Genomic DNA, 13,537 nt, shown 5'->3' on the forward strand with positions numbered 1-13,537 from the left:
ACTTCTGGCCTGAAAGTCTGTGGTCTGCCTAAGAAACTTAAACAGATGAGCATGTCCAACTTTGTAAAACTCAAGGAGATCAAGGAAAAAGAAATAAGAAGCTTAAAAGGAGAAAAGAATGGTGTCTTAGTTGGCTAGGGCTGCTGTGACAAAGTACCACAAATTGGATGGCTTAAAAGAACAGAAATTTATCTTGTAGTTTTGAAGTTAGAAGTCTGAAATAAAAATGTTGGCAGGGTCATGCCTCCATTTAACAGGTATATCCATCCATGCCATTCTCCTAGCTTCTGAGGGGTGGCTGTGAATCCATGATGTTTGTTGGTTTGTGACAGCATAACTCAATCTCTGCCTTGCCACATGACCATTTCTCCGTCTCTCTCTTACTGTGTCCAAATTTTCTGTGCTTATAAGGCTACCAGTTTTATTGGATGATGAAGGGCCCACCCTAGTTCAGTTTGGCCTACTCTTAACTAGCAGCATCCTCAAAGATCCCAGCTCCAAAAGAGGTCACATTCAAGGGATCAGGGACTGTGACTTGAACATATCTTTTTGGGGACACAATTCAATCCATAACAAATAGATGTCCACTTATCTGAATGTCCAATGAATAAGGGGACAGGTATTGGGAAAAGGTTTCATGTGTAAATTGTCAGCTAAACCATACAGACTTCCATGCTGGGGAAATTACAAAAGTGCTTTTTTTTACAGCCAGGAGGAGGGATCAAGGCAAGATACTGAGATTCTCTCTGTGCAAAGGAGTCCCCTGAATGATTTTAACCCACTGACTAGTTTTGCAATGGGTGCCAAAGTTTCTAGGCGTTCCAAAAGTCTACTTAGCTTCAGAGAGGAGAAAAAATATCTTACAAACAGGGGATTAGATATAAGGAAAGGACCAAGATACCTCTTGAGTCTTGACTGACAAGAATGGCATCCTCCCCTTTGAACACGTTCTTTAGGCAATGAGGGTGGGAGGGAGTGAGGAGCGAATCAGTTGAAGGGTTTTCTCATTAAGTGGCTTGAGGCAAAGATTCCACAGAGCTAAGCTCTATGATGAAAGGGGATCTGAGAGTGACAGAGTATTTGAGGTGGTATGGGGGTGGGGAAGTCTGGAGGAGTGGGGGAGACAAAAACAGGGTGTACCTCCACACTGCGTCAACCCCTGCACTGACCCTTGCATTGCTGCCATCAGTCCCTCACATATTATCAGTGCCTGTTGATTCAGCACCCACTAAATGCAAGGCTCTGCAAAACATTTCACCTCCATTATCTCATGGAATTCTCACAACAACCATACAAAACAGGTAATATTACCATGCCCATTTTGCAGATGAGAAAATTGAGGGTGATTGAGTTACTCAGGCATCATTTCTCTCAGAGATGAGAGAGAAATCAAGTGCCTAGTAATGGTGGAAGCACTGAATCTGAAGCAAAGCCAGCCAAGTGCTGCGCCAGGCATGGGGGATAGCACCGCAGAACCAAGAGCAAGGGGGCAGAGGGACACCAGAGATCTTGGAGGAACCCAGCATGAGGACTGATCAGAGCAGGGCAAGTACACGGGGCTCAGGCAAGCCCCAGCTCAGCATCATCAGGGAGGAAGAAGATTACAGTCAAGAAGGCCGGTAACAGTGCCATGAGTTTCTGCTCCCCCATTCTTGTTTGACATGGAAAGGTAAGATCAGAAGAATTTCAAACTCATATTCAAACTCTGTCATTAGGTGATGTGGTTTCTTCTTCCCCTTCCTTTTCCCTACTTAATTTTCTATAGTGCTCCTCACCATCTAACATATTACATATTTTACTTGTTGATTTAGGCCTCTCTTTCCCTGCTAGCAGATAGCTCCTTAAGAGCAGAGATTTTTTTTCCTATCCACTGCTGTGTCCGCAGCACCTAGAGTCATATTTGGCATTTAGTAAGCACTCAATAAATATCTGTTGAATGAATAAATATGAAGCAGCAATTTCAATGATGGAGTCTCCTTGGCTTTCATTGTGTACCTCTGCTGCTCAGCTAATCTTGCCTTGAGCATAGTAATCTAATCTCTGCTATAGGACTCCCTCGGTTACTGATTTCTTTGCATAAACCAGCAAAACTGAGGATGCAAGTGGATTCTAGAAGGCAGAAGCAGAAACTAGATGTCGAGCATCCTGTTCATGCTTAGCCATAAAGAAAGGCTTTTTAAAATGCAATTTTATTGAGATACATTCACATACCTTGTAATCATCTGAAGTGTACAATTAATGGTTCCCAGTATCATCATATAGTTGTGCCTTCATCACCATAGTCAATTTATGAACATTTTCATTACTCCGAAAAGAATAAAAATGAAAGCAAAAATGAAGAACACCCAAAATATCCCATACCCCTTACCTGCCCCCATTATTTGTTTATTTTTTGTCATTGTTTTACTCATCTGTCCACACACTGGTTAAAGGGAGTGTTGGCCACAAGGTTTTCACAATCACACAGTCACACCGTAAAAGCTATCTAGTTATACAACCGTCTTTTGGAATCAAGGCTACCGGAATACAGTTCAACAGTTTCAGGTATTTCTGAAGAAAGGCTTTTAAGTAAAAAAAAAAAAAAAAAAAAAAAGCAAAGGTCATGATGGCATTGGTCAAAACCCATTATACTTCAGTAATGTGGATTTAAAAAAAAAAGCAAAGATTGGACTCTCCTTCCTCCTCCACAATACCTGGGACCATCCCACAGCCCCTGACTATACTATTCCCAACCCTACATCCTGATTCTATTGTAAGGAGAAAGGAATAAAAGAATAGCAGAAGGAAAAAAGAGAGAGAAAAATTAAAGAGAATCCCAGTCTCTAGATCCTCACATTTGAAACCTTTAGTGAGGTCATCAAACAATCAGATGCCTGACTCTTTTTTTTCCATGCATGTCTTTATCTTATTACTCTTCTACCCCTACACAGGATAAAGGAACTGGCCGTCACAAGGTTTTTACAATCACATGGTCACATGATAAAAACTATATAGTTATACAATCATTATCAAAGATCAAGGCTAGTGGATTACAGTTGAACAATTTCAGGTACCTCCTTCTGGCTATTCCAATATAGAAACTAAAAAGAAGCATCCATTTAATGATTCAATAGGCATAATCATTTGCTAAATCCTAATTTCTCAATTACACCTCCTCCCTCTTATTTGATCATTCTCTCAATCTTCAAGGATATTTGGGTAATGACATTTTAATTTCTTTGTGCTGGAAAGGGGTATTGACCTTGGGGTAGAGGAATGAAACATTGCTGTTCTTGGAGAGACTGGTACCTTTGGGCTTCAGGGCTTATCTGGCATAGGGCCAATACAGATGCCTTAAGTTCCTGAAAAAATAAACTTACTAAGAAAAACTTTTATAGAGTCTCAGATAGAATCCAGAGTATTCTTTAGGGTTCTCAGGAATACTGTGAGTTGGGGCTTGGAGATACCAGACTTTTATTTTTAAAAAGCTCCCAGCTCTAAGAAAAGCACTGAAGGCATATCTAAGGAAAATGGAACTATTTGCTCCAGGGAAATTCACGAAGGGGGACAAGGTTCAGTTTCCTCAGACATCCTTCTAAAGAGCCTTGGTCATCAAAGTCATCCTGCAAAGGCCTCTGATTTCTGAGTGAAGGTGAGCAGTATTTCTGCTCTAATGCTTGATGGACAGGATGATGGCTTTTCATTAAACCCCTGTGGCAGCATGAATGCTGTGCACGTGCAGTTTGCTCACTTTGTTGAAATCCAAGAGGTATCCAACAGGCCTGGTTTATAACACTTAGGACACACATTCACTTTTTAAAACCAGACTAGATTTTGCAGATGTCCTCACTTTTCTGACTTTAGGCAGACATTTGCCTGTGAGAAAAACAATGTGAGTCACAACAGTCCATCTTAAGACACAGCTGTCAAGAATGCCATTGATTCTGAGATATACGGTGGATTTAATACCTGCTTTGGGGGCCCAAAAACCCAACAACCAAATTAAATGTACATGTCAGTTATGAGATGTCTTCTGGTTTCAGAAATGTTTAAATGTTAAAAAGGATGCATCCTTTATTAAAAGAGGAAATTCAGTAATATTAGAACCCATTTTCAGATGAGTAAGAAAAACTCAAAAAGATTAAGTGATTTACCCAAATCAGCTCTAAAGACTCCTCCATGTTCTTAAACAGAACACAACACTGCCTACCATAGTAGGCGTGAGCATGGGTATGAAACATTACAATTAATGGCTCTGATGAAAACTGGGAGGAAACCACATTGCGCCAAAATGTATTTGTGTATCTCCTGGAGTGAAAGCACCTTTTCTGACTGGGTGGGTGTGTCCTCTGCAGGAACTTGGGTAGAGAAGACCCATGCAGATTTCATGAAAACCTTACCTTGCAAGCAAGGATTCCCTACAAATGTGGAAAGTACTTCTCTCTCCTCTCATCTATCACACTTATGGGTCAAGTAAATCTGCAAGATTAGGAGCTATACAGGGCAAGACCATTTACACAGGTGGGGAGACCCAGCCTAGCCTTAAAATGTGATGTAAGTAAAAAGGGAACAGAGAAGGGTTTTAGTTTTCAGTTCATTCTTTCATGGTTTCTTTCGGCAAATATTACTGCTGCCATCTCAGTACCAGCTTCTCTGTGGGGTACAGAAGAAAGAGAGCATTAAAATAGTCCCTGCCTTCAAGAAACATAAACTTAGAAGCAAAAACAGGTAACTGCTCATTATCTGTTTATTCAACAAATATTTATTGAATGACAAGCACCAGAGAAACAGCAGGAAAGAAGTCAGACAAGGCCTCATCCTTATGGATTTTACAAGCTACTGGGGAGACACAGATAATAAATACATAATTGTATAGATAATTAGTTAATTTTGTGGTTACTAGAAAGGAGAAGTACAGAGTGTCAGAAGAGTCCATTACAAGGGGTAGTGTTGGGGAATCAGCAGGAAACCAGGAAAGAGCAAACCAGGAAGAAAATTACATCAGGGAAGGACTCCAGAGCCTATACCTGGGCCCAGTGGGGTTCAGCAGAACTCAGGTCAGAGGGTGGCTGGGTCAACCTGGAAGCTGGGCAGGTGAGACAGGAAGAGAGGAGAAGGGAAATGGCCTCATGGAAGTGGATGGGGCTCTCACTTTCTATCTTGCTATCCTACTTTCTTTCTTGCTAAGAATAATATTATATTATTTAATCATCCCAACAACCCACTGAGGTAGGTACTATTACCCTCCCTGACCAGATGAGGAGGTTGATGCACAGCAGGATGAAATGCCCCAGATCAGATCTCTGCTTCATTGCTTACCAACAGCATTCCCTATTGCCCATCTTGGCTGTGGAAGGGAAACTCTCCAAACTGCACCCCATAGCATAATCACCATTTAACAGATGAAGAAAAAAGGCTTGGAGAGGTGAACTAATACCTGGTCTCCATCGTGCAGGCAGTGAGTACAAAAGGGGTCTTAAAGAAAGGAGGGTTCTTTCTGATCCAGGTTAAAGGATCCCTGACCCAACTGGGATGTTCTAGAAGCCAGCAGACATTTTAGAACCATTTGAATGACAGGTTTCACCTGCTGTCTCAGAACTATTCAAGTGGGAGGCAGGTAGAATGGGTACACCAGTGGGTCCTGGTGAATGGAGCAGGAAAGAGGAAACCTCAAATAATTCACATATTTTTTAGCGTGTAAGAGAGACTAATGAGTTAGTGTGTCCTGTAAGGACTCTTAAGAGGTGTTAATACAGACAGTAGCATTTGCCAAACTCTGGGGATTTCAAGGTGGGCCAGTGCCAAGTAGCACATCCTTACTTCTTGCAGAAAAGGTTTCCTAGTGGAAACCAGAAAGAGGAATGACTGGGATCAGATAACCTGACCATCTTGACTCTCCAAGAGCTCAGGAATCTGGAATAGATGAGAAGGAGAGATTTGGGCTGCAAGTGTCCTAGGAAGTGGGAAAGAAGGAAAGAAAGAGAAAAAATTTAACTTTTACAAAGGGCACACATATGCCAAGCACTATCTCAATTAACATATGACGTAGCGAGGAGGCTGGGAGATTTGGGTTAACTGAGTGCCCTGAAATAATACACTATTGACTGACCAATGGTTGTCACTGTCACAAATGCTGACCCAAGTTGTACCAAAGTCCCTCCTTTGCTGTGAATTGAAGGCTAACCCCAGATTTTGAGTATATATGAATTTGATCATTTTGTAAAGTTACTAGGGAAACTGGATACCTGTATGGAATAAATTAAAATGAGGGCTGTACATCACCCAAAAAATTCTTGTTGATCCCAAATGGCCTAAGGAGTTAAATAATTTTAAAATGCTACAAAGACTACAGGAAAGCAGAAACACATATATACCCCAACTGTGGATGGGTGACAATTTTCTAACTAAAATAAATTAGTAGAGACTATGACAGTCAGATGAACTAAAAGTTAATTAAAAGAAAGAAAGAAAAAGCAAGGGACTGGAACAATATTCAAAGGATAAGTGCCTATGGTAGCCCATGACAAACTCTGGGATCTGTCCTGTAACTGCCTGTTAAAGAATGCTTTGAAAACTATTGCTTTTTTCCTTTCTTTGCTTTGTATATATTATACAATAAAAGAAGTTAAAAAAAAAAAAGATAGGTGCTTAATGGCCCAATTAGGTGGGGGAATAAATATTAACTTATGAGGGGAAAACCCAGTATCCACTGGACAGATGGCCAACAACTTTAAAAAACACTTGGCAAAAAGGCCAAATTTGTAGGAACAATTTAGTCTTTATAATCATTAATAACATGCAAATACTCTTACCAGTAAATTGAGTAAAGATCAAGTAAAATAATAAGACCCAAAGTTGGTCTGTAGGGAAGCAGGAACTCATTCCCTGCTGTGGGCATGTGAATCAGCCCAGCGTTCCTCAAGAAACTTGGCCTGACAAAATAATGCATTCCTGTGACCTGGGTCCACTGATCTCACTCTTGGGAAACAGATCTCAAGGAAATAGCTCAGAGGAACAACAATTAGAGAGTGAGACTTTCTGTCCCGGTATCTACAGTTGGATGCTGGTTATCTAAAATTCTGAACTTGGAATGTTCTATTGCCACAGAAGGCAGAATCCAGTGTCTGCAGTCAGAGACAAGGGAGCCTATCCCAAATCTGCCATTTATTAACTGTGTGTCTTTGGATAAGTTATTTGACCTCTCTGAGCTTTGGTTCCCTCTTAATAAAAATGGGGATAATATTAGATCACTATTCCCTGGGGTCGTGTATTAAACGAGGTCATGTATGTAAAGTGTTATCATAGTGTCCTGCACATTGTTTGATAAAGGGTAGCTGTTACTGGAAGATGACCACTCTTGCAGACCCAAAAGAGAAGAGTTCCTGCTTGCAAAGGATGAGGTAGGATCAGGAAGTCTCAGCTTTGTATCTTGAAGAGGAGCTGGTATCTTTGACTCCTCATTTATTTTTACTACAAAGTCAGAAAATGGAAAGTAAACTTCTGCCACAACTACTGAGGAGCCCACCAAAATGCAAAAGGAAGCTATTCAAAGGTTGTTAGATTTGCCCAAAGCTGGGAGGAAAATGCTGGTTGCAGCCCACAATCTCACCCCGGGATGTGACGATGGGGGGTGGGGGTAGGAGAGCTCAGAGAATCTGAAAATGCACTGTTTTAAAAAAGGCTTTCTCTGTGATTGAGGTTTTATAACCCAGAATTGGGAATTTTTATCTCTATTTTGAGGGAGACGAAACCTCAAGGCCCAAGGTCATAAGTTAAATCACCTCTTAAGGCATGTCCCCAGATCCGCGCTCATAACCACTGCAGCTTACTTTACTGCCTTCGGCTGCCCGGCCGGCGTGGTTCGAATGAGGGGCAGACGGCCGAAGGGCTGGGCACTTGAGAGTCTCGGAAGGAAAGGTCAGGGCTGGGGGTGGACGAAGGTCCCCAATAACAGCGGATTGAGTGTACTGGGTTCCCACCCAATCGGTTCCGAGAGTCCCCGGGCACGCCCCGCGGAGGGTCCACCTCCAGCCAGCAGAGGACGCCGAAGAGCGCATGGGATGGCAGATTGCGCTTCACAGAGTTACGAACCCTCCCGAAGACTGGGTTCCGGGGTCGATATCAAGACCGTCACTAGCCCGCTGCGAGGGTCCGGAACTACAGCCTTGGGTCAGAAGCTCAGGCAGCCTCACCATCACCGCCTCCGCGCCTGCCCGGAAGCGTTGGCGCCGAGGGGGCGGGGCTGGGAAGCGCTTCCGGGGGCGGGGGGCGCGGGCTGGGGCGGCAGCCGGAGCTGCGGGGACGGGCTTGGCGCCGGCGGCGGCAGAGGGGGCGCCGCGGGCGGGCAATGTGAGCGCGGCGCTCTCGGCAGGTGAGGCACGCCCGACCCGGGTCGCGGACGGTCGTCAAGGCGCGGAAGAAGAGGCAGGGCCGGTGGGCAGCCCCAGGCCGCTGTCCGGCTCCCTCTGGGCGCGGCGGGGCGGGAGCCTCAGTGCTTGGACAGTCCGGCGGGCCGAAGGGTGGGCGGGAGGTATGGGCTGGAGTCGAGGCCGGGTGGGGTCTGGAGGCCCTGGGCACCTGCTCGGGCCAGGCCGCGTCTCCGAGGGGCCACCCGTGCTCGGTCCTGCACTCTGGGTTCCTCTGGCCCGGCCGAGGGTCGGGCTCAGGCAGCTGCCCTGGGTTGTCCACTCTCCGTCCCGGACGTCTCGGGCCCCTGGCTTCCAAGCCCTGGGCCTCGCGCCCCCGGGGCCACTCCCTATCGTACAGGGAGACGGGATGGGTAAGTCTCCAGGAGAACCGGGGTCGGCCCTACTGGCGACTGCGGGGAAGCTCCTGCCCTACCGCCTCCTTTCTCCAGGTAAACAGGCGGCGGCGCCGCGTTATGCTTGGCCTCAGGCATCTCCATGGTCACTCGCCCTCAGTCAGTCCTGCTGTTACCGAGGGCTGTTTTGGGCTGGGCTGGAGGTGTAAACAGTACCATTCTAAGCTAGGCGCCAGTACTTTAGGGCGGCACTAGGCTAGGAGACTCTGTCTTGAGGCTCTGAGCAAGGCTTGTCCTCGTTGGGTCTCAGTTTCCCAGTCTGAATAGCGAAGGTTTTTCAGATTAGTTCCTAAAGGCCCCTTCCAGCTCTCCCGTTCTGAAATTGGAAGGGCTGTCCCTGGCTTAAGAAAGTGGGCAGTTTAACTAAAGACTTTGCAAATATGGACTTTTAAAGCCATTTAATGCACTTTGTTTCAGACAAGCTACTAACAATTCCAAGAAGCGTTTTCTGAAGCTTGCTTTAATTAATTCAACCCTTAATTTTGTTCCTCATAGTAGTCAATCACATTCTGTCGATTTTTTTTTTGCACGCAAAATTTTCTGTTGCTTATATTTGCCAATTTTCTCTTTGTTCCCCAGTCCAAGCCCTCTTTGCTTCACATCTGGATTATTGCAACAGCTTCTTAGCTGGTCTCTGATTCCAGCACACACGCACACACACACCCATCCTTCCTTTATACTAATGCCAAACTTCCTATACTAAGTAAAAAAGAAATATAATGAGTGCTCGCTTGCTTATTAAATGTCAAGATACTGTTCTGTTAGGTAGGGGAACCAAGCAGCTTTACAGTGGGTGATGAGACATTACCTGTGAAAAGGTAATGATTGATTGATGACACAGGCAGTGTGCAGTAGAATTAAGAGGAAGGAGAGATGGGTCACTGTAGGTGGAGTGGTCTTGAAGAGTTTAGTGAGGGGATGGGCATTTAAGCATAGTTTTAAAGGATGAGTCTGATTCAGATAGGAAAAGAGGCATCAGACCCAGTGATTATATGGAGTTAGTGAATAGACCAGTCTAGTTGCAGAGAAGAGTTCTAGGAGGAAAGTAGAAGGAAAGATTGGTTGGAGCCAATTTTTGAAAGATTTGAACACTAGGCCAAAGTTGAAACTATTCTAAAGGCATTAGGAGCAACTTGAGACAAGCGGTGGTTTATGATAATTTGGTGGGAGGGGAGAGGAAAGACTAGAGGCCAGGAGACCAGCTAGGAGGCCATGGCAATTATACCACCATTCCAAAATGAGTAATGTCTTCTTGCTTGCCGCAGTGTGTCCAGCCATTGCCCACCTTGTCTTGTCAGTGCTCGTTGGTTTGACTGCACCCCACCTATCCAAACCTTGATTCCCTGCTCCTCCTTTCCCAAGTCTTGCCTCCTGCAGAAGAGAGTTGATTACTGCCTCTGGGACTGTTCTCCCCTCTGAAGTACTAGCCTTTTTCTTCTCTGGGCAAATTCTCACTTCACTTCCTTCAAGCCTCTGCTGAAAATACACTTCCTCCAGAGAGTGTTCCCTGACTGCCCTACCCCCCATGCCTTTGTGGCACTCAGAATCTAAAGCATAGGATTCTGCCCTTGTTCCTTGATTACTTAACTTGTTCTTGTTCCAACTGGAGTGGGAGGTTTCTTGAGTGCATTGTGTCTTTATACTCTTTGAGCCCTTATAGCATCTAGTACTGGGGTGGGGCTTTTCTAATTGAGACTCAATGATAAAAACTTCCTGATTTTTGCTGATAAACAATTTCTTAGTGTGTCCTTTTTTTTTTCTTAATGAGAAACTGTTTTTACTAGTTTTCAGCTTTCTCATATATCTCTCATGTCTGTTGCCATTCAAAGGAATGATGTTTTGAGCTTTCATTCTTAGGGTGTAGATAATACAAAATGAATATTTGAAACTTGAAAATATTTAATCCTGTTAATGGAAAAAGAAACATATAATTCCTCAGCAGGAGGCTGTAGGGAAAGAGATTTGGAATCATACAGACTTGAGTTTGAATCCCAGCAAGGCTACTTACTAGCTCTGTGAACTTGGGCAATTTATATAATGTCTTTGAGCCTCCTTTTTTTTTCATCTGTAGGTGGGGATAATAAAATCCATTTCATAGGATTGCTATGATATTTAACATGAAATAAGCATTTGAAGAAGGGAGCAGATTTGTAGCACATAGTGACTGCTTAATACATTTATTATTGTGATTATTATTATTATTGGGTGTAAATTTAACAAGGCGGATATGCCAGATTGTTGGACTTGTGTATATTCCCTGAATTGTGGATTTCTTCAAGTGTCTGTATACCATTTCTGCCTTCCAGTTGAAACACTTGTCAAAAATGTCTATTGTGAATACAGAATGCCATTAGTATGTTTTATTCTCTTTAATTTTTAGGTTACTTTAGTTTAAATTCTGCTTGATTTTTTTTTCAAACTTCTTAATTGTATCCATTTAATGTTTTGTAGCTGACAAACTGCTGAATTTAGCTTAGTGAAGGTCATCAACTGAATGCAGTTTAATTTCTAATGGTTATTTTCTGGTTGATGTTGATGGCATGGAAAACCTCATGGAAGAATGCAATTCAAGGTGAGCTTTTCTAATCCTTTTGTCATAAGAGGCTGTACTTAATGTATTTTCCAGTTCAAGTGCCCCCTGAAATGCTAGCAGTAAGCAGATAAGATATTCCTTAACATTTTTATTTTGAGTTCTTTTTTTTTTTTTTATTAATTAACGGAAAAAAAGAAAGTAACCCAACATTTAGAAATCATACCATTCTACATATGCAATCAGTAATTCTTAACATCATCACATAGATGCATGATCATCGTTTCTTAGTACATTTGCATCGGTTTAGAAGAACTAGCAACACAACAGAAAAAGATATAGAATGTTAATATAGAGAAAAGAAATAAAAGTAATAATAGTAAAAAAAACCCAAACAAACAAACAAACAAACAAAAAAAGAAAAACCTATAGCTCAGATGCAGCTTCATTCAGTGTTTTAACATGATTACTTTACAATTAGGTATTATTGTGCTGTCCATTTTTGAGTTTTTGTATCTAGTCCTGTTGCACAGTCTGTATCCCTTCAGCTCCAATTACCCATTATCTTACCCAGTTTCTAACTCCTGCTGGACTCTGTTACCAATGACATATTCCAAGTTTATTCTCGAATGTCCATTCACATCAGTGGGACCATACAGTATTTGTCCTTTAGTTTTTGGCTGGACTCACTCAGCATAATGTTCTCTAGGTCCATCCATGTTATTACATGCTTCATAAGTTTATCCTGTCTTAAAGCTGCATAATATTCCATCGTATGTATATACCACAGTTTGTTTAGCCATTCTTCTGTTGATGGACATTTTGGCTGTTTCCATCTCTTTACAATTGTAAATAACGCTGCTATAAACATTGGTGTGCGGACACAAATGTCCGTTTGTGTCTTTGCCCTTAAGTCCTTTGAGTAGATACCCAGCAATGGTATTGCTGGGTTGTATGGCAATTCTATAGTCAGCTTTTTGAGGAACCGCCAAACTACCTTCCACAGTGGTTGCACCATTTGACATTCCCACCAACAGTGGATAAGTGTGCCTCTTTCTCCACATCCTCTCCAGCACTTGTCATTTTCTGTTTTGTTGATAATGGCCATTCTGGTGGGTGTGAGATGGTATCTCATTGTGGTTTTGATTTGCATTTCTCTAATGGCCAGGGACATTGAGCATCTCTTCATGTGCCTTTTGGCCATTTGTATTTCCTCTTCTGGTAGGTGTCTGTTCAAGTCTTTTTCCCATTTTGTAATTGGGTTGGCTGTCTTTTTGTTATTGAGTTGAACAATCTCTTTATAAATTCTGGATACTAGACCTTTATCTGATATGTCATTTCCAAATATTATCTCCCATTGTGTAGGCTGTCTATTTTGAGTTCTTTATCTTATGAAAACTTATTCTTTTACCTGAAATGAATCCTTGTATTTGTGTAATAAACATGATTAGAATTTGAAACATCTCTCTGCTTACTTTACTTACTGACAGAAGTGAAAAAGAATAGACATTTTGCAGGGAAATGGCTGCAATCCACTTAAAGTACAATGTACTGTGACCCTTAAATTATGACTGTGTCAGATCTAGCCTGACTTTGTTGGTGTAATGATACATCTTTAAATGAGAAATGTTTTTCCATTCAAAGTTGATCAGTAGAATCTGACACCAAAACAAAACAAAAAAAAAACAAGCAAACAGAAAACCCCCTGCATTTCACCTGTATGTCTGGATTAAAATCTTACTCTTAATAGGAAATGAGTTCTGGCTCTGAAGACTGACAAATGTAGGTTCAAATCTTGGTTCAGCCAGTCATCAGCTATGTGACCTTTGGTGAGTTTCTTGGTCTCCCTGAGTTTATTTCCTCATCTGTAAAATAGGGATAATTGCTGTATCTAGTTAATAGTGTTTAGTCATGAAGATTTAGTGAGCAGAGTAAAGTAAGCTCTTAGCATACAGTCATTAGGAATTCAGTAATTGTTAGTCCTTGACATTGCTAGTAAGGTGAAAAAGGCCATTCTTTCTCCCACTAGCAATGCTCAAAAGAACCTTTTGATGTTTCACATTGACTGAAAGACAAATGGCACCATCTCAGAATTAGCAACGTATCTGAGCAGACCTGGAGAATGTTAACGCCTTAGTAGGAAATGTAACAGTTTGGATAAAAATGTTCTTTCAGGCACACATGAATTAATGCAGTAAGAACTCTAG

The 13,537-nt window shown here is 42.4% G+C and overlaps 1 protein-coding gene across 2 annotated transcripts in view; it reads left to right on the forward strand.

Annotated features, from left to right (window-relative positions):
• Positions 1–8,260: 8,260 nt before the first annotated feature.
• ZBTB34 (zinc finger and BTB domain containing 34) overlaps positions 8,261–13,537 on the forward strand; it is a 31,606-nt gene continuing 26,329 nt past the window's right edge. The window contains exons 1-2 of one of the 2 annotated variants that reach the window (XM_077145175.1): positions 8,261–8,350; positions 11,252–11,372. In XM_077145175.1, coding sequence (XP_077001290.1) covers positions 11,341–11,372 — 32 coding nt within the window. In that variant the 5' untranslated portion in view covers positions 8,261–8,350; positions 11,252–11,340. The remainder of the gene's footprint in view (positions 8,351–11,251; positions 11,373–13,537) is intronic. The other variant, XM_077145182.1, reaches the window with a different exon arrangement.

Source organism: Tamandua tetradactyla, chromosome 2 (assembly GCF_023851605.1).
Source record: "Tamandua tetradactyla isolate mTamTet1 chromosome 2, mTamTet1.pri, whole genome shotgun sequence".
NCBI lineage: Eukaryota > Metazoa > Chordata > Mammalia > Pilosa > Myrmecophagidae > Tamandua > Tamandua tetradactyla.